Source organism: Biomphalaria glabrata, chromosome 16 (assembly GCF_947242115.1).
Source record: "Biomphalaria glabrata chromosome 16, xgBioGlab47.1, whole genome shotgun sequence".
NCBI classification, from domain to species: Eukaryota; Metazoa; Mollusca; class Gastropoda; family Planorbidae; genus Biomphalaria; species Biomphalaria glabrata.
In genome coordinates this window covers 826182-848782 of record NC_074726.1, presented here as the reverse complement: position 1 = coordinate 848782, position 22601 = coordinate 826182, and the positions used below count along the sequence as shown (strand labels likewise).

Here is a 22601-nt window from a genome sequence, read left to right as displayed (position 1 = left end):
TCGATAGTTCTTCGATTTTTTTTCTATACAAATGAATACGAGAATCAGGAATGCACCAACAGAATTAATTTCTACTCATGAACTTACACAAAAACAAAAGTCACTTTCGCGTTCTTCATTTCTAGACATCTAATTGCTATTAAGTACCAATCAACGTATAGATCTGGGCACATTGTGTTCACCCCACCTTTTCTGTTTCGCCCCTCTCCCCACAGGTGGGCTTAGCGTGACCTCCGTGACCGCTTGTAAGCTAGTCTAGAGAGGAGAACAAAAAAGCATACGAAATGCGTAACGCGACGGGTTAAATGCGTATTTGCGTACTGGCGGTCATTTTTGGGAGATTTTGCGTAACGAATACGCATTTTGCGTAACGGTAGGCAGGTCTGCTATGGTATTGAATAATTTACCTCTAAAAGTGTATCATGAGCATCTTGCAGACGTTTCTTTCTGTCCATGGACATGTGCCATACTGTCCTCCATTTGTTTTGTAAGGCTATTACTCTTGGGTTGTAACCATCAAACTCATTTAACTTCATATTGCTAGAAAAGAGCAATAAATATATTTCACATTTTGCCAAAAAGTAAGATCTAATAAACAATTAGATTTATTTACAATAAGAGATTTTAAATAATTTGATATATACTACTACATTGCTTTAAATATGAATGACTGACCTTCCATAGCCTTTACTCTGAGCAGCCATCTTGGATTCAGATGTGACAAGTTTAGACAATCTTTCTGCATCATTATTTTTACTGGTAACCTCTTCATGAAATTCCTGGCCAAAGAAAAAAAAAATTAATAAAATGAATTAGAGTTATATTTATATCAAATGGTATTTTTTTTTAAAATTGTGATTTGTAATTTTAAAAAAAATGTGCTTGTGGTTTAAAATATTGGATAAAAAAAATTCATTTATGGCTAAAATCAAACAATGTGGTTTGTAGTTTCATATTTCATTACAAAGATTGATGATTTTAATATATTAAATTGCCAATGCAATCACAAGACAGAGACAAAATGAAGTACATACTAAATGTTCCTTTAATAAAGTTTCCACTACTTTAAGGTCATCTGGTATGGGGTCACGCTCTTTGGTAGCCAGCAAAGCCTGGGCATCTGTTAGCCAAGCTAGCAGTTCTTCCAACAAGGCTGCATTGCCTTGAATATTTCTCAAGGCTTCTTGTAACCTCTGGCCTCTGGTAGTTGCTCTGTGTAACAATTGATCCCATCGTGTCTGGGTTATAGTCAGGTAATATTTGACAAATCTGACTGCATTGGGATGACAGCTACTTAAAATATCTTCAGCTAACCCTTTGATTTTCTCAACACTTTCTTGGTGGTTTCTCAAATCCTCTTGAAATTTCTAAAAAAAAAAAAAAAGAAAAGAAAACATGCAATACCTAAGTTTTGATTTTTGGAAAACAATAATGTTTTCTTTTTTTTGGAAAGACAAACAGGAAGGTAAATTTTATTACAACATTGATTTTTTTTCTCTTCTATATCATAAGTATAGTAGAGTATTACAGCAGTAATAGTTAATATAAAAAATCAAAGCAGAAACCATGAGTGGATATCAGAAACTATAACCCTCAAGCCTCTTTCTGTGTAAAATATCTATGAATATAAACATCAGCATAGCATGATATCAAACTTGTAGACAAGCCTCCTGTAACATGATGTCAATTGGTAGACAAGGATGAACAAATAGATGGGAACATGCTATTTCCTTTTCTATGATAACTGTCCTTCATGATTATTCTAAATAATTACTCTGAAACAGAGTATAATTGGAAAAACAGCAGCTTCAAAATGAAAATGAACCACTAGAAGGGATTGTGTAAAGAAAAAAAAAGTTTATTAAAAAAAAAACAGCTCCCCGAACACTCCCACAAATATACTCAGCCTATCAATTTCATAAACAAAAGAAAATGGAAAACGTGACAAATCATTATCACATTATGGGTACTTAATTTAGCATAAATAGTTACAAAATAACACTACTAAACTAGTATACCCACTTTTATTAGTAAATATCCAAATCAATCAATCATTACCTCATGTTTTTCAATCAATTGAAATATAACCATTTCATCTTCAGGTAATGCTCTAAATTTGAGTTGAGCTTCAGCTTGAGGTAGAAATTCTCTCATGAGAGTAACAACATCTTGAAACTCTTCAGCCTGAAGGAATAAAGAATATTTTTTAACAGGATCAAAATGAATCTTAAAATCATATATCAAGGATTTATGGCTACTGACCAGTCAGTGTTGTTATTGACTGTTAAGCAGGTATGGGATAGATGTAAATTAGTGTTTTTTTGCTGTATAATTTGAAGTAGACAAATGTGATTTTCTCCTTCTTGACAGATTATAAACATTGCTTTGAATACCATTTTTAGTAACTCATATGTATTCAGACATGATTTCAGTACTTTTGGCATACAGTATCTTGACATCTTTATTTTGTGACAAAATAAGTTTTTCATAGCATCAATTGAATCCATTTTACATGAAGCTAAAATCTTGTTTAAAAATCAAAGGAGGAGAAGGCGGTTGCTTCTCTTTCTTGATTACTGCCTCTGATACAAAATGATTAAATGCCTCTCTTACATGGCTACTGAATAATTTCAAAGATTTAAAATAGATACTAGGACACAAATAAATATGAAATTCTTAAGTTTTATGGCTACTCACCAATTTCAAAGCTTCTTTAAGTTTAGATTCTCTGATATCACATAAATGATTGACACGATCCCAGAGCTGTGCTAGTTCAGAGGCTTGTTGTGCTGGTAAGTTGCCAGGGGCCCGCATTGTGAGGACAGTTGCTTCTCTAGCAGTTAACTCTTGCTGGATGTTCTATTAAGTCAGAAAAATACTTTGTAAATATTAACATATACATTTTGCTGAAATAAACCAATGTGATTTTGAGGTACTCACAACAAACACAAATGTAAAATGCAATAAGACCATTGCAGAAAAGATAGACTTGCACTAGAAAAATCTATAATGAAATTAATAACTTATATGATACAATAAGCAGCCTTTGAAAAAAAAAAACACGATTTAAGAGGCTATCAACCTTATATTTAGCAAAAAAAAAACTCTGATTACAGACAAGGATTTTTAGCATAAATTTGTGAATAAAAATATGCAATTGTAGAAGCAAAAATTATAAACCAAAGTTACTGCATGTCATGATTGTTGGCTAACAAACTTTTTTTTTTACATAGCTTTTGCTATCAAAACATAATACAATAACATTTCTTTTATAGATACATCAATCATTTAAAGTCAATAATTCAAAAGTTACCCAAGTTACAAAGAAGCCAATATGCTAATTGCATTTATGATCTGACTTGAGGTAAATGAATTGAAGCCAACTAGATCTACCTCCAATCATGATTATTCAAAGTGATAATTTTAACATTACCCTCTAAAGGCTTATAAAAGATATTGTCATCTATGGAATTAGATGGAAATTATATTAGAAATAATGTGTATAAAAAGTGCCAAAAGACCAACTATGTCTGATGATGGATGATGACTCTGTCATATTAACAATACATTTACAACATTCTAAAAGAAAGTTATTACTGTCAATATAGTTCAGTATACATAGGGGTGGACATAGGTAGAAGCATTCAGCTGTAAAACTTGTGAAAGTAATGCAATATTTTAGTCCTCTGCTTGTTTGACCAGTCAGTCAAACAACTAATTGGTTGCCAGGGGAATTTGTCAAATCAGACATCTCAATAACGAAGCAACAGTATGTATATATGTATCACTTACCCTGTGTTGTTCAATTAGCATATGTACAGTGTCAAGGTCACCCAAGATGGGCATCTCTTCATCTAACGCCGCCTCTGCTTTCTGGAGCCATTCTAAAAGTGACTGAAGTGCATCAGACACCCGCCCAGAATTTAGCAATGCTTCGTCCAGCTTGTTTTGGCTGTAATGTAAAGGACGTTTATATTTAAATAGGTGAAATTGATTTTTTTAGGTCATCCTAATCTTAGAATTTATTAATAATTAAAAAACAAATCTTTAGATTAAATTTATTTATTCAAGTGTTGATTTAGTCATTCATGAACTGTACAAAACATTAGAGTTTATTAAAAGAAATCATTACAAATCAAACAATAACATAACTAAAAAAGCTATTTAAAATTGGTTAGACTGATATTAGAATAAGCATCCTCTGTTTCAGACCCCTACACTCAAAAAAAACAACTTAAAACTGTAACTGATAGAGCAAATAGAACAGTGGGATTTATGGCAAACGAATATTCCTATTTGACACCTTTAGTAAATCACTAAATTTAGAGACACATTAAGACAAAAAAGTAAAGTAGCAATATCACAATAGACACTGAACCATAAATTACAAAAATAGAAAAACAAACTATTAGAACATTCATAAAGACATACACACAAAAAAAACATGTTTCTTATTCCATATGCTAAAACAAATTTGTACAAGTGCTCCTTCTTCCCTAGTGCCTATAAAGTATGGAACAGGTTGCTTGAATCTGCCAGGAAAACCCATGACTTAGCAGAATTTAAATCTATAACTAACATGCTGTAATAGATTAACACATGGATGTAATTATCGTCTCTCTTGAAGGAACATCTCTGTAATTTATAAGAGAAGTGATAAAATGTATTTTAAGTGTTGGAGCATAATTTCCTTCTTGTCTCTGGATTTCTGTTAAAATAAGATAATTTTATTGGTCTCCAAACAAATGGAAATTCAGTTTGACTACAACTAAAATTGTTCAAGGTAGCATAACTACTATAACAATATCAATATAGATGCACAACAGCATTCAAATACATAAGTACACACACAACCAGCACTTGATGAATTAAGCTTCTATGTACTTCTAGGTGATGACTAGTGACCTTGAAACATCCTGAATGAAAGAGGGATAAAGGGAGTTTTAAAATCTTTCTGTTCTAACCTTAATGGAGAGGAAGGCGCTGTAAAGCAATTGGCTTCGAACCAGGGGTCATGGGTGCCTTTGAGTCCACCCAGCTCTAATGGGTACCTGACATAAGTTGGGGAAAGTAAAGGCAGTTGGTCATTGTACTGGCACATGACACCCTCGTTAACCGTAGGAAACAGAAACAGATGACCTTTACATCAACTGCCCTATAGACTACATGTCTGAAAGGAGAACTTTACTTAATGGAGAGGAGCCGACCAGATCTGATATAATAAGACTTGCAAACATAACAAATATAGAGACCCTACTATATTCTCTTCCCTTTTAAAACGGCATAGGGAAGGCCGCATCAACCTTCGCTAGACTCTGACCAAGACTTTGGGAAAACCAGAAGCTCACCACAGCAACCAAAATGAAGGTCTACAAGGCATGCATTCTTATCACGCTACTGTTTGGCAGCGGGTTGTGGACAACCTACACAAAACAAGAGAGAAAACTAAACTCATTCCACTTGCGCTGCCTTCAAAGCATCTTAAAAACATCTTAAAAATAACATGGAAAGAAAGAGTGTGTAATACTGTGATCCTCGCGAGAACAGGCCTTCCCAGCATCTTTACAGTCCTCAGGCTATGCCGCCTGTGCTGGCTTAGACATGTTGTTCACCAAATGGAGGACAAATTGCATCCTATAAATCATTCTGTATGGGCAACTTGCATCTGGCTCAAGAAAAACTGGTCACCCCCACCTCCGTTACATTGATGTGATAAAAAGGGATTTAAAATCAATAAAAATTGATACTGACCACTGGGAAGACATAGCCTTAGACCTTACTAGCTGGAGAGAGGGGGTGACCAAGAAAGATATAGACAGCGAGAAAACATGGGTCTTGATTCTTGAAGAAAAGCGTGTCACGCGGAAAATGGCCAGCTCCTCTATCACCAAAGTGAAAAGTGAAAGCCACCCTGACATGCAATATATGTGTATATATGTGGACGGAAGTGTCTCTCCAAAATAGGGCTCCACAGCCATATGAAAAAGTTCTCGAGATGAACCATAGTCGTTTCACGACTGAAGGAGGCCAATGATAATTGTTATTGAATGTGTGTCATGAATGATGTGATAGTAAGAAATGAGAGTAAGCTATTAAAACAAAAAGAGGATGAAATGGAATATTTTTAGACTGTAGTCAAGTGCTCTGAGAGAGAGAGAGGAGGCATAAGTAAATCAAATGTTGACATCAAGCAGATTTTGTGCCTTCAAAGTATTGAACAATTTTGAACATCCTAAATTTACAACTATGTTTTCAATATTACTTTATTCATGTGGCAAGTCTAATTTAACATACCAAAAGTAAAGTTCATTTTGTGGATTTCGATTTTCAACTTTGTCATTTAACATTGCATATATATGTGTGACTGTATTAGCTCACACATAACTACAAAAATATGCCAATTTTGTTGTATTTTCATATAAACTGTCTAATGTCAGTAAACAGAACTTAGTAGGTAACTTACACAGGTGTTAAATAACTGGAGAGTGGAACAAATCTATCACCAAAATCATCACAATAATAGCCATCCATTAAGAGGTCAAGAATTAATAATAATCATCTGTAGATCGGTCAAGAAACAATAACATCTATCCATGTGGTAGTCAAGAAACAATAACAACATCTATCCATGTGATAATAACATCTATCAATGTAGTGGTCAAGAAACAATAACATCTATCAATGTAGTAGTCAAGAAATAATAACATCTATCAATGTAGTGGTCAAGAAATAATAACATCTATCAATGTAGTGGTCAAGAAACAATAACATCTATCAATGTAGTGGTCAAGAAACAATAACATCTATCAATGTAGTGGTCAAGAAACAATAACATCTATCAATGTAGTGGTCAAGAAACAATAACATCTATCAATGTAGTAGTCAAGAAACAATAACATCTATCAATGTAGTGGTCAAGAAACAATAACATCTATCAATGTAGTGGTCAAGAAACAATAACATCTATCAATGTAGTAGTCAAGAAACAATAATATCTATCCATGTAATAGTCAAGAAACAATAACATCTATCCATGTAGCAGTCAAGAAATAATATCATCTATCCATGTAGCAGTCAAGAAATAATAACATCTATCAATGTAGTGGTCAAGAAACAATAACATCTATCAATGTAGTGGTCAAGAAACAATAACATCTATCAATGTAGTGGTCAAGAAACAATAACATCTATCAATGTAGTAGTCAAGAAACAATAACATCTATCAATGTAGTGGTCAAGAAACAATAACATCTATCAATGTAGTGGTCAAGAAACAATAACATCTATCAATGTAGTAGTCAAGAAACAATAATATCTATCCATGTAATAGTCAAAAAATAATAACATCTGTCCATGTAGTAGTCAAGAAATAATAACATCTATCAATGTAGTAGTCAAGAAACAATAACATCTATCAATGTAGCAGTCAAGAAATAATAACATCTATCAATGTAGCAGTCAAGAAACAATAACATCTATCCATGTAATAGTCAAGAAACTACAACATCGATTCATGTAATAGTCAAGAAACAATAATATCTATCCATGTAGCAGTCAAGAAACAATAACATCTATCCATGTAGCAGTCAAGAAACAATAACATCTATCAATGTAGTAGTCAAGAAATAATATCTATCAATGTAGCAGTCAAGAAACAATAATATCTATCCATGTAGCAGTCAAGAAACAATAACATCTATCCATGTAGTAGTCAAGAAACAATAACATCTATCCATGTAGCAGTCAAGAAACAATAACATCTATCCATGTAGCAGTCAAGAAACAATAACATCTATCCATGTAATAGTCAAGAAACTACAACATCGATCCATGTAACAGTCAAGAAACAATAATATCTATCCATGTAGCAGTCAAGAAACAATAACATCTATCCATGTAGCAGTCAAGAAACAATAACATCTATCCATGTAATAGTCAAGAAACTACAACATCGATCCATGTAACAGTCAAGAAACAATAATATCTATCCATGTAGCAGTCAAGAAACAATAACATCTATCCATGTAGAAATCAAGAAATAATATCTATCAATGTAGCAGTCAAGAAACAATAACATCTATCCATGTAGCAGCCAAGAAACAATAACATCTATCCATGTAATAGTCAAGAAACTACAACATCGATCCATGTAACAGTCAAGAAACAATAATATCTATCCATGTAGCAGTCAAGAAACAATAACATCTATCCATGTAGTAGTCAAGAAACAATAACATCTATCCATGTAGCAGTCAAGAAACAATAACATCTATCCATGTAGCAGTCAAGAAACAATAACATCTATCAATGTAGTAGTCAAGAAACAATAACATCTATCAATGTAGCAGTCAAGAAACAATAACATCTATCAATGTAGCAGTCAAGAAACAATAACATCTATCAATGTAGCAGTCAAGAAACAATAACATCTATCAATGTAGCAGTCAAGAAACAATAACATCTATCAATGTAGCAGTCAAGAAACAATAACATCTATCAATGTAGCAGTCAATAAACAATAACATCTATCAATGTAGCAGTCAAGAAACAATAACATCTATCAATGTAGTAGTCAAGAAATAATATCTATCAATGTAGCAGTCAAGAAACAATAACATCTATCAATGTAGTAGTCAAGAAATAATATCTATCAATGTAGCAGTCAAGAAACAATAACATCTATCAATGTAGTAGTCAAGAAATAATATCTATCAATGTAGCAGTCAAGAAACAATAACAGTGTAAAGGTCAGTTGTAACATACATGTCAAGATACAGTAATAATATATGTCCATACAGATCCTAAGAATAAATATACACATCATATAGAGGTCAAGAAACAATAATACTCATGTCATCTAACACCAGAAACAGTATAATATTCATCCATGAAGAAGTAAACAGAAATATTGATTAATCCATATTTATTATGATGAAGTAACTCAAACAATACACTATAGACTGGCGTGTACACATCTAGAGCTAGATCTCGTTAACATGATTAAACTGATCAATGATAAACACCTGCCTCTTGCCTAATGTTCCTAATCCATATGTAGGCCAGCAGTGTGGTGTGTTCTTAACCCTACACAGCAGGAGTTGATGTAACCATTAAACTTGTTTAATCTAAGATAACACCCCTTAAACTGTTGTTGCATAATAATAGCCAATACTACATCTAACTACTATCGGATACAGCCCTTACACGGCTCAAGTGTGTATACGGCCCCAGCGGCTATTGAGAAGGCAGGCTTAGAAAACTCCTACCTCACCTACGTGCCAAGTGGTAAAATGCGTTACATCATCAAGCCTACGACGATAATTCCTTTCTGTGCCCTGATTTTGTCAAAATCGACGTGCATACATATAAAACCTTTTTACACAATGGACGATCTATACAGAAAACAAAGACATGTTTGTGCCAAAAGATGCCTTAACGTTGTATGTAGATCTATGCGCCTAATCATTCAACAAAGTCAGGGAAGGCAAGAAGGCAAAAAACTATGTAAAAATGACAAATCCATAAGAATATTGTTACGAGATGGCGTACGCGAGTTCATTTGTTGAAAATACGTTCAAGGTTATGTCAATTAGAAGCACGCGCGTTTCACTAGCAACACTGAAATAGAAATCTCTCTAATCTACTCATCAATGACGTAGATTAGGTCCAGATTGCTTTCAGGTATGGAGCATTCTTTGGATTTAAGTAAATTCTGCTTTTTGTTTGTTTAGCAAATGCTCGTTGACTAGGTAACGAGATTGATTCATACAATGCAGACTTGGTGACGACTATCAAACTAAATGCTTCATCTTATTATTTGATGTTTCGAAGAAGTTATCACTGTAACTTAAGTATTATTGGTCTACATAAAAATCGGCCCTGGTTCACACAAATATGTTTCTTATAATCTCGTGTAGGAATCTACCACAACAGCCATGGTTCCCATTGACATGGCAGTACTCTGGAATGAAACGATCTAATGACGCACGCCGTCAACCGTAGAACACAGGACCGTAGCTAATATGAATAAAATGTCAAGACTACAATGCATCGGAGGTTATCAAACATATACTTGTGAATCTTACGCACCTTAAATCCAGACACTGTAACTACATCGCATTAATTCACATTGAAACACAGTTATGTTCAGGGGTACTTGAGAAGCATTGAGACTCACTGAGACCGTCTCAGCGACATAGTAAAACTATTTAGTAGCAGGAGAAACGGGGGAAAAAAAAGGGGGGGGCGATTGAATGAAAAGATATACGATGCTTCGTCTGGATGAGTTTACAATGCCTGGAGGTGTGTAACTGCACTGTGTCCACTAGATGTCCCCAGTATAGAGAAATGTCAAGCAAGGGTGACTACATTCGGAGTTACCTTTATATCAGGGCATATGGGAGAGATGAGGTGTAAAAATGTGCACGATTCCTCCCCCCCCCCCCAAACTTATGTATGTTGGAGTGAGATCACGACAAAACGATCATAGGTATCTGGTTAATCGATAATTCGTTCACGTGAAAGGTTGTTTACAAACTTGTTCGATATTAAGCTTTAAAAAAATGGTTTCCATGTCAACAACAGTTGCTTCACAGGAGGATAACCTCGTAAATATACATTTAACGAATACTTAGTCTATATTAAACAAAATGTAACATTTTAAAGTCGTCAAAAAAGATGTTTCCTTCCCATACTCTCTAAGACCTTTATATGGTTAAAAAAGTGTATATAGACCATACTTATAAAAACAGCAATTTTAGTTTTAAAAACGAAAGGTATCGGTTTCCAATGCAATTGATTGTTAAGTCAGATGTTGCAAAGAAGATTTTTTTTTAGATAAAAACATGACAGATATTTTATAAAAATTCACAGTTTTTGCTTTCAATAGCCGCTAAAAACTAGTCTCTTCATTCGAACTAGTCTAAAACACTATTTCTAGAGAAACACTAACCTTAACATCTACGATCTAACGAAGCTAAACAGCAGATGAATAGCATTTAAAACATCTCAAAACCCTATGATTTCATTTAAAGTTTTGAAACATTTTGCTAATATCTTGGAATATAGATTGTCGTCCATTTCAATGTTTACTTACTTGCTATGTCTCTCACTTAATGTCATGTCCTCACCATAAAATGAATAATTTAATAAGGAAGTATCCACAACCTCTCTGTCCCTAACCATAAGCACTCTATGTAGTTTACAGTAGACTACTTAGTGTTGACTCCATCCACGTGTTGACCCCATTACACGTAACTACTAGTGAATGTGTCAGAGTGGGTAGGGCGACTTGGACCACATGGTCACTCCGTACAATTGGCCGAGTAGAGAGAGGATTAAGAAAACAATTAAGAGAAAGTGGGAGTTTGGTTCAATGTTGTTTTTTATTACACACCCTCCTCCCGTACACTACACGTTGACATCTATGGCAGCACAAGTGATAACAATACAACTTGAGCCAGGTCATTGTCAAACTCTCACAGCCAGTCGAAGGAAACATTCAAGAAGACGTTTAAGGCCCTAGTTGGACCTTTAAAAAAAAAAGGTCATATCACTTAGAGAAACAAAGGAGAGGGGGAAAAGAGTGTGTATGTGGGGGGGGGGGGGGTTGATAATACGGTATATCTAAATGAAACATAGGAGGATCAGACATTTCAAACGGGAGAGGAAAACGTGTACTCGTACATGCGCTAAGAAGAAGTGGTCCATGTTATTGGACCGTCATATGTATTCAGTTTGTTGATATATAGACCAAACCTTGAATACGTTTCCTGTTCTATTATGATAAAACAATATGCAAGCCACACAATGTCTTACGTTCAACGCTCCAATTTATTTGCGTGTCTGTTAGAAAGTAAGAAAGTATCACTTGCGATCTATAGGACAGATGATGTAAAGATCATCTATTTCATTTGGCCGATGGTTACCGAGGGTGTCATATGGTCAGCACAACGACCCAACCGCTGTTACTTTCCCCGACCAATGTCAGGTGCCCATTACATCTGAGACAGTCACCACGTCACTTGCGTGTCCATTATTCTTTTACTATTCCCTAAGTGGACATTCTGCAATCGCTAATCCTTAATCTTAAAATAAACAACGCACCAAAGTCATAAATAACCATAAGCAAGGTCGAAACTGAAACGAATCGGCGGGCTGCATAATCTAATCTGGTTGGCCCTACCGAGGTGGAAGTTTGTAAACTAAAATGCTTCGTACAACAACAACGTACACACAGATCTAGAAATGTATTGAAAATAAGTTGTAACTTTATGAATGAGTGTGGAGGAGGAGGTGGGACAAGCACTGAAGATCTTGACACGCTGGGAGGGGGGGGGGAGGTCACCAAAAAGAAAAAAAACAACAAGTAGGACAGAAACCTAGCCTAACAGCTGATGGTAAGGGAAGGGAAGAAAGAATAGATATGAGTGAATGGTGTGTTAGACTCAAGAATGTGTACACAAAGTTAATAAGAAACAGCTGATCATAATTGAATTTTTCCGTATCACACACATTAGATACATTCTACAAACGTTTTAATTATTACTAAAATTTAAACAATGTACATCGAAATTCAGTTTTGTACGGATATGCGAGTTACCTTGGAGCTTAATTCGAGTTTACATTTATCCCTTCTAAATCTAGATGTAGGATCAATAAACAGTTGGCCCGTGTGAATTAGGATTTATTCTTCATTTAAAAACTACACCAGAAATAATCTACATCAGCTAAGTAGGTAATAAGGCATGCGCAGTACATACAAATTGAAAGCAAACAAGACATTTTTTTTGTGACTGATTATTTAATTATATTTTTCTCAAAATCAGTGTTTCTCAAACTTTTACCAGTAGCCCCCCCCCCCCCCCCCAAAAAGCAATTTCCCTAAGATAAGAAGCAAGCAAGGCGATCTGATCAGGGATGGATACTTAGAGGATGAAACAACATCAACTTCAAATATGAGCATAAATTAATATTTGAAACATTTGTAATAATGCATTTTTCAAATTAAGTACAGTTTCCGAAACCCTACAATCTACAGGGCAGATTATGTAGGGGTGATCTGTTTCTATTGATGATTAACAAGGTTGTCTTGTAGCCAGAACAACAACTAAATGTCTTTACTTTCCCAAAATATGTCTGGTAGTGTACCCATCAGAGTCAGGGTGGGCTCAGGTGCATCCTGAAAATGCCAAAATTCAAACTACCAGCAGGATTCAAACCTGAGACCCCTAAGTTTTAAAGCTAAGTGCTTTACCAATTAGCCACAACACTTCCTTTGTCATTACAAAGTTTAAATCAACTCTGTCTGTCTGATAAAAAGTTTGTACACTTTTTTTCTCCTTCACCCAATCTGGTATTAAGCTGAAACTGTGCACAATTATTTCATTCACCTGACAACATCAATTAAAAAAAAAACATCAATTAATTCTTTTGTTTGGTATCTTAAACAAGAGAAATAAATCAAACTTGACAGATGTGGTGGTATAAGTTGAATTAGTCCCCTCGAGAACTCAAGCCCAGAGTGAACTTTTTTTTACGCATTTAAAAAATCATCATGTAAACATTCACAAGATACCCCTGCCCCTCGCTATCACAACTGGTCCAGACAAGTGATAGGATCATAGGGCACAGAGAAAGCTAAAAGCCCCCAAAAAAAGCAATAGGTTTATTATGTCCAGATTGATCATTCATATGATTACATGACTGATTCAAACTAATTGATACAATTAGACTTTTAAAAAAATTTGAAGTAGAATTTGGTGACTTAGGAGACTTTTTAAAATTACCACACACAGATTTTTTTAGGATGCAATAAATTGAAATTAGCATAAACATACTATGATACAGAAAGCTTTGAATAAATTTAATTAGGATGAACCAGAACTTGCCATTTACCATGACATACTTCATGGAATTAGATCTAGCATATCTAGGATTAAACATACCCTACATGCTAACAGGTGTACAAAGACAACAACTAAAACATACCTTCTAGACACAACAGAACGAACAGAATTCCATTTGTTTTTTAAATCCTCAAGCATCTGATTTAAAATTTCTCTCTCTGGATCCGATTTTACACAGCGGTCTTTCAAATTTCTTCCCAATCTTGTCGTTGAGAAAAAAGTAGGGTGTTTGAGAGTTAGTTGCTGATTAAAACGCTGAAAAAAAAAAAGATAGTTAAAATTATTTAAAATAAAACTGGTTTTGTTAATAATAATAATAATCATCTTTATTATCCATAAGGAAATTTGTCTTACAATTATAATGTCTGAACCTTCAAAAGTACCAAGCAAAAACTGCCCCCCCCCTCCCCCCAAATAGGGTCAAAACTGAATGTTTCTATTGTTTATGTACACAACAAGTTAAAAAATTAATGCCTCTCAGCCTTTCAAGGTTTCACATTTACTTCAAGGTATTTAATTTTTAGAGGAAAACTATATATATATATATATATATATTATAAAAAATTTGGCAGAAGTGTCTGTGCACAGGTTTTTTTTTGTCAGCTGTGATTTCTGTTTGCTTACACAAAAATGAACATGTCATGAAAAGTGATTGCTAATTTGCTATCTATGAAGGTAGAGTTGTTTTATTTTTTTATCTTCTATCATGTTTGTATTTTGTCTTGTGAACTCAGCACTTGCTTTCAAGAAGAAAAAAAATAGCTATGAGAAAAAGAAATAAGGTCAGCCAATACAAGCTCTGAGCTTATAATCACACATAAATAATTTCCTATTTTCTGTATTATATGCTTTGTGACTGTGAAGTTACTTAATAATATATTATACATGAGCATGACATGACATTTCTGGCTAAATAAGCATAACAATTCTTAAGTGTGACTGCAAAACATAACTTATTAAAAATATTTTTTTTAAATAATGATCTGAAAGCTAGCTACAGACACAATACAGAGTTTTTGTTTTATATCAACAATGCCACCTCTCCCCAATACACATATTACAGATATTGATAGTAATGTCACCTTTTACCAGATGATTCTATTACCAATATATGTATTTATTTATATTATAAGCTCAAACAAGTTCATACTAAAAATAAGGGGGGGGGGGTGATCTGGATATTATAAATTAAGTGCGAAAGGAATTGTGTAAGTTATACAATAAAACTAAAGAGAAAAAAAAAGTTTTCCAACAGAGCATACAAAAAATAAGTCAGAAAATATTGAAGATAATTAGCTTCTACAAATAGGCCTACAACTGAACAAATAAATTCCTAAAATAAAAAATGTAAAAATGTAAAAAAAAAAAATGGCAATTGTGTTAATGTGTAGATTTTTGTTGTTTTGATTGATGTACCAAAGCAACTAAATGATAATTTTGTAATATTGATAAAAAAGCATCTTATATATATATATAGTTTAAAAAGCATATTAATTATTTTGTCCAATTAAAAATAACAATATCTAAATAAATTAAAACCTATACCGGTACATAAGTCTTTTTTTTTGCATGAGTAATTTTTTTAAACACCAACATTAAGCAAACTTCTCTAAAGATATGAAAGAGATAGATTAATTTCAATTAATTACTGACCCAAAAACTTTAAAGAAAACTTTATTCTGCCCCCCCCCCCCCCAAAGCAAAATATAAACAAATCTTTAAAAAAAAAAAGTGCTTAAATGAAGAATTCTGCACCTACAACTATATCACTCCCCTTCCCCTTTCAAACATACGGTAATAATTAATTACCAATAATTATTTGACCAATCGGTTAATTTTTTCATTGATTCATGTTTAGTTAGGTGCAAAAAATAATTGTTTAAAATTTTCAACTTCGTCCAAGAAGGGATGTAGGAGAAATAATCTGTACAATTATTTAAGGGAACAAAACCCGACATGTGAGTACTAATTTCCCTTATTGGTATGAAACAAAATAAATAATAACCAGTAATTAACTGACTAATTGGTTAATTTTGTTAAAATTTGATTTATGTATTGTCTATGCAAATGAATAATTGTGCAAAAATTTTATTCAACTTAATCCAAGAATGGGAGTGGGAGAAATAAAATTTTCAAACTTTTTACCAGACAGAGTGAGTTGATATAAGCTTTGTAAAAAGTATTTATTATTTGCAGGCTAAGATGATAATAAAATAAATCTTAATCTTACCAAATCCAAATATACATTCAATATGATTCAATAGGTGATATATGAGTAGTCCAGATCAGTAAATAAAAAGGAAACAGCAAACTATCTTTCTATGTAGCATTTATATGAATAGATTTAACCATCATAATCATACCTTTGTAATAATAAAAATAATTCATGATAGATCTGAGATATCTATGACTCACTGGAGAAATGTAATGTTTTTAAGGCTAAGGGGTTTCCCAACCAAATCAATAGAGAGCCAGATAATAGAGTGAATAATGAATAAACAGATCAATAATCTAGCATCCTGTCAGCTGATTTAACACAAACTTAATTATACTGTGAGTGTGATGGTCTAGATTTCTTATTTAGGTTTAGTCTAGGGGTATACTATTACTAGATTCTATAGATCTAGATCTTGTCTATTTGAAATTATAAAATGTGGTATATTGAGATCATTACTCAGTACGACAGTACTACTACTGTGTGTGTATTATAATAAAAGTATATAGAATTTATAATATAATAGATTTACTTAGATCTATAATCTAGATCTAGGCCAATATTATACAGACTATAATTATAATAATAATAGAAATATAGTCTTGATTATTAATTAGATCTTATTAATTTAGATCTACTATAAACTAGACTCTTTGTCACAATCATTATTCTATCTATGCTATCACGAATTTAGATCTAATAAATAATGTTTGAATTCTATCTAGAATTTAGACTCTAGTCTAGATCTTTTAATTTATTTAAGTTTAAGACAAGATACATTATACATACACATAGACGTTATAGTAATATAGTAGATATCTATACTATTAATTTATCCTAATCAACTTGACGAAAGGCACACTTTAAATTCCAGACAAGGTTAGAACTGGCCCTAGATTCATCAAGCATGTGACACACTACACAGTCTCGATCTAGATGCATTGATGTGCCGCTGTGCAAGAACGTTAGGATGTCACAAGCGAGAAAGGTAAGCAGACGTGAGAAGGAAGAGTAATCGAATATTTAAAATGTCAACAGTACGACGAAAGAATAAGTAATTGGGAAAATCTAATCATTTAAAACATGTTATATTAAGCTAAAATAAATAAAATTGATCTATAAATAATAAATCTTATTTTATAAATTTCATAAAAAGCAAAGAGAACGTTTAAAAATCCGATACTTCTGATAACTCAATAGTCGACTACTTCCCAGGTGTGTGTGTGTGTGTGTTTGATGTGTACAAATATTTTAGTAGGCCAACACACACAAAAACCAGAGGACGTCCTATGTCATTTCTTCATTATTTCTGGAGATAGGAGAGAGGGGCGAGACCCGATGAGAACAACATCAAGGCGTGTCAACAGTTCACGTCTGCACCTAGCAGTGCTGACAGTAGAGGCCACATTTTCCACCGAGCACAAAATCTTGATCCATAGCGAGTTTTATAGTGATTTAAATTAGATCTAAATACAATTGATTCGAGAGATCAATATCTAATAACTAGTATTGAACAAAGTTATTTTAAATTTATGTTTCTTTTTTTTTTAATTCAATATTAGGACTTAGGCATATTGATTGTAAACGCAATGTTTCTAATTTTAACTAATTTTTAGTCTATCTTATTAGCATATATTCCTATATGCTGTCAAATGACAAATGCAACAGCGGCAATTTCCACGTAAATTATAGATCTAGTTCTTTAAATGACAGAGGAAGGTACGAAAGCATATACCTTTTAGGCCTATTCATACGAGAAAGAAGGCACATTAATTATTCTATACGCTAGGACAAATTTGTACAAATATTCCTTGTTCCATATGCTAGGACAAATTTGTACAAATGTTCCTTCTTCCCAAGTGCTATTAGAGCATGGAATGGGTTGCCTGACTCAGCCAGGAAAACCAATGACTTGAATTTAAGTAATTAGTTAGCATGCATGACTAGATTGACCTAGGAACACGCGCAGGATGTAATCATCTTCTTTTTTTTGAAGTGACGTCTGAATTTTATAAGATAAGATAAAAATGCCAAAACGAACCTAGTTCAACTTAATTTTTTGACTTATCCGATTCGATGTCTATGTCTTGACTATAGTATTCATTTTCAAACATCCAATCATCAAGCATATGAACATAGTATTATTGCATGTTGCTTTCCCAAAGCAGTCTTCCAATTCTATCTAGTTACCCATTGCCCCCTTTACGGATGTACGCTTTACGGATGTACGCCATAATCCATTCAGCAAATGTAGTAGAGCAGTGATGCCCAACCCAATTCGACCTGCTGGACATGATAAATTCCGACAACGGTGTCGCGGGCCTGATGACCGAAGAGGTACAAAAAACGAAATGAAATTGACCTGAAACTATATTTATTAGAAACCCGTGGATCTACTACTTACATCAATTAAATCGGATATTTAAAGTGTTTTTTTTTCTTTCGCGTCGGCCAATGGCTTCATCTTTTTTGTATATTTAAAATGTAAGCAACATTGTTGTTAATCTTACCACCGACTCATGTTCTTGCCTCTTTTTTTGTAAATATTCCCATGGATCCCCCAATCTCTAGGCGTAGTTTAACAATCTTTTATTCGCTGCTCAAACCAAGAATGACTTCATATTTGTTTTATAATGCCGTTTAGATGTTGCTTTTTTTAAAAACAATCACACTTTCTTTACAAAACAAATATGTTAGCTGATTATCATCCGTTCACTTTTCCTGGTAGATTCTACATTCAGAGTCCGATTTAAAAAAAGGAACAAATGGTACCAAATCCATCCGAGAAAAAGTGAGGCCCTAACGTAGGAAAAGTTATATTATTCAATTTCTTTAAAAAGGGGGGGGGGGGGATTCTCTAAACTTTGTGCGGACGTTTCAGCGGGCCGGATTTGGCCCGCGGACTGTATTTTGAGCATCACTGAAGTAGAGTAAAACTATGACCTAAACCCATGTAATAATCATAATCTTTATTATTATGTAAGGAGGAAATTCGCCCAACATTTCATCACAGATAGACGGTTTAACACACACACACACAAACACACATTATAACGGTGCAAAGGAAGTGAATATTCTTACAGCAGTCTCACTTCAACTCTACAAGGTGGAAGTTGTTGTTTTTTTTATCCTTAATACATCAGTTGTTGTTTTTTCTTATTTCATAAATGGACTTCATTCACAAATCGTAAACAAACAACATTTAGCCACGTGGTTCTCTCTATCCCTTCTATACAAAATACGTAATCCATAAAGACGTCACGTGATACGCTTTTCCATTGTTTTATCACTATTATCACGTGGCTAAATGTTGTTTGTTGACGAATGGTGATTGAGGTCCATTAGATGTAACAACCAAAGAAACTAAAAGAGTTCTGTTTGCTTTTGTAATCGCTAACAGTAAGTGAACCCGAGACACACACACAGCTAAGTGAGATTCTTAAATTAAAAAAAAAAGAAGTGTGTGCATGTTTGAGAGAGAGAGAGAGAGAGAGAGTGTGTGTGTGAAGGAAGAGAGAGAGTAAAGATAATTTGAGGAAGGTTAAGTATACAAAAATGAGAGACGGAGAGAGAGAGCATAAAGAAGGTAAGTTTAAAAAAAAAATTCAAATAGAGGCTAAGACCTACATAATGTTTCGATAGATCTCATTGTCTGCGTAGTTGTTCAACAATCTTACAGTCAAGTCAAAGGTTGTATGCTAAGGGTCACGTCGTTCATTCTTTCCAGTCTATTGTACTATTAACATAAGATCTAACTGGATCCCTAAATTGTGCCGATGTGCCCAAAATAAAATAAAAAAAAATCAAATCAAATCTAATTGGATCAGGCGCCACGGGTTTTTTTTTTTTTAAAGAAAATATTTTTTTTTGTCGATTAGAATCATTTATATCATTTTCTATTCTATTTTTCCGTACAACTGACTAGAAATATCGAGATGTAGAAGTTTAATGTTTTATTTTGACTCTTAAATCGACCTGACATGCATAAAATAGCCATACACATTTTATCAATATCTGCTGAATCAATATACTGCTGTGAGGTGCGTTTTTCAAATCAAATCACCGTAGCTCTATGGTCCAATGTTGAGGTTAGGAGCTAGCTAATGCACACAGCTTTCTAAAACATTGCAGTCCGAGCCTAGTGACCAGTTTGACCTGGACTATGTTGACACTACAAGAGGAAACACATTAGCAGACGAGTAGTAAAACAGAAACAAAAAAACTATGCCAATATTTGTCAACACAGAAAAACTTTAAAAATGCCAGTCTTCTCTTTAAAAAAAAAAAAAAAGGATTATTTTCGAAGTAAAAATAAGAAATTATGTTTTCTTAAGTTCCATGGAATCATTATGGATCGCATTATGAATGATTGGAATGACCTTAGTCCGTTCAGCAAATGTAGTCGAGTACATCTAAACCATAAGCAAGTGAACTGTTCTCCCGACACACACACACACCGTGACACGTGTAGCTAAAAGACGGGCATGGAAAAGAAAGAGAGAAGGGGGATACACACACACACACACACAGAGATGAAAAACAAGCGATGACTAGAAGGTAGTGAGACGGTGAGATCTACATTATGAATATTATTTTGATAATTTAAGACCTTTTAACGGTCAAAGTGTCAAATCGTTTCGCTCAGTAATGGCCATTGTCGTGGAGTGAACACGAACCACTGGACAGCAGTCACATATGCCTGGACAGCAGACCTGGTTGATTGAACGTGGCTGTCAGCCCAGTGACCGGGTTATGCTTGTACCAATTAGTTCCGCCAGGTTCCGTTATTGCCGAAGACAAAATGGGACTGGGTGTGGACAATCAATCATGACAACTACCACTTGTAAATGGACCACGGCGTAGCGAAAGCCTTACATTCGAGTTCTGGTCACTAGTTTTAGTTTTACGCTCACACAAAATTGTTTAGTAAAACTATGAAAAACTGTATTTAAGACGTGAAACTAATACTCATATAATGCAGATATAGTACGCCTATAGAAAACAGAAGAGAGCAGCATTTCACACCATAGTAAGTAAAAAAGTTAAGTTCCCCTTTCAGACCTTCTGGTCTATAGGGCAGATGATGTAAAGATCATCTGTTTCTGTGGCCTAAGGCTTACAAGGGTGTCATGTGGCCAGCACAACGACCGGCCGCCTTTACTTTTCCCCAACTAATGTCAGGTACCCATTAGAGCTGGGTGAACTCAGAGGCGACCAAGGATCCCGAAATTAAAAATCCCAGTCTTCACCGAGATCCGAACTCGGGCCCTTCGGTTCGGAAGTCAAGCGCTTTACCGCCCAACCACCTCGCCTCCATTTCACACCATAGCTTCCTTTATTTTATTTTGAATGAATTAGTTGGAAAAGTGTACACAAATAGAACAAATAGAATAGACCACAAAGAAAGTTGCCATCGAAGGAAACGGTTTTTTTTTTTATACTTAGTGGAAATGTGCCATGATAACAAACATTCTTTAGCAATTAAAAACAAGAACTTTCCATACAGGGCACATATTGGCCTTTTCACGAACAGCGCTGATGCAGTCTCGCCGAGTACGGCACTAAGTCTCGCAAAGTAAAGAACAAACGAGATTTGGCTTCGTTCGGTTCTTAATGAACAGGTCGCCCACTTCGAGACGATTTGATGAAGTTGTGATTAAGCTGGTGCCCGTTTTTTTGTGTAAAATTGATCAGACACAAGCACATGCAACAGATAATCAAACAGAGGTCATGGAATTCTAGTTAACTATACACTCAATAACCATCAATCGATTACATATCTGTCAATGCCTCTATCTCTGATGTGTTTGTATTGGACTTACTTGAAATCAATTTTCTTTGACTTAAAAAAAAAATGGTCTGAGAAGGTTCCCTATCCAGTATTCCGTTAATAGACCGAATATTTGAGTTATATTTGCCGTAGTGTGAAATTTCGCCCTGAAGTTTTTTTTTTCCTTAGCGTCTTTAAGTTAATCCTATATGATTAACACAATTAACTTTCACCATTAACTTTGACCATTAAAGGGTATTTCTAGGTGTAGGTATATCACACTGTTGATTTAGTCACACTCAAGACGGTGTCATCAGCTTTGCATGCAGAAGATTTAGAGGCAAACATACAGGAAATAAAATCTGCGAAAAAAAAAGCTACTCTTTATTTTAAACAACTTAACATCCTTTCTAAGGGGCTGAATGTAGCTACAGATAACCTAATTAACTTTGTGAAAGCCTCCACCATTCCCACGTTGCATATGATGCCTAAACTAGGGTTTGCATTGGTCATTGACAGTAATGAATCTTAATCTGAAAGGCACTTAGATATGATAATCATTTGTAACAGTCTTGATACTATTAATTAATTTTTAAAAATTGTTTACTGAGGATGAGGAGACTGAAGAACCAGATATCACTCCCTTGACCTTGTTGCCAGCTTTGATGCTGCCATTGCAAGGAAAAATAAAACATCGAAAAATATTGAT

At 34.1% G+C, this 22601-nt stretch overlaps 1 protein-coding gene across 5 annotated transcripts in view; it reads right to left on the bottom strand.

Moving 5' to 3' along the window:
* The window catches only part of LOC106066346 (microtubule-actin cross-linking factor 1-like), a 102887-nt gene that overhangs the window by 10722 nt on the left and 69564 nt on the right, over nt 1-22601 (bottom strand). For all 5 annotated transcript variants that reach the window (XM_056014851.1, XM_056014848.1, XM_056014852.1 and 2 more), the window contains 7 exons: nt 13990-14162; nt 3793-3952; nt 2698-2859; nt 2059-2184; nt 1035-1367; nt 676-779; nt 408-540 (listed from right to left, as the gene is read on the bottom strand). In XM_056014851.1, coding sequence (XP_055870826.1) covers nt 408-540; nt 676-779; nt 1035-1367; nt 2059-2184; nt 2698-2859; nt 3793-3952; nt 13990-14162 — 1191 coding nt within the window. The remainder of the gene's footprint in view (nt 1-407; nt 541-675; nt 780-1034; nt 1368-2058; nt 2185-2697; nt 2860-3792; nt 3953-13989; nt 14163-22601) is intronic.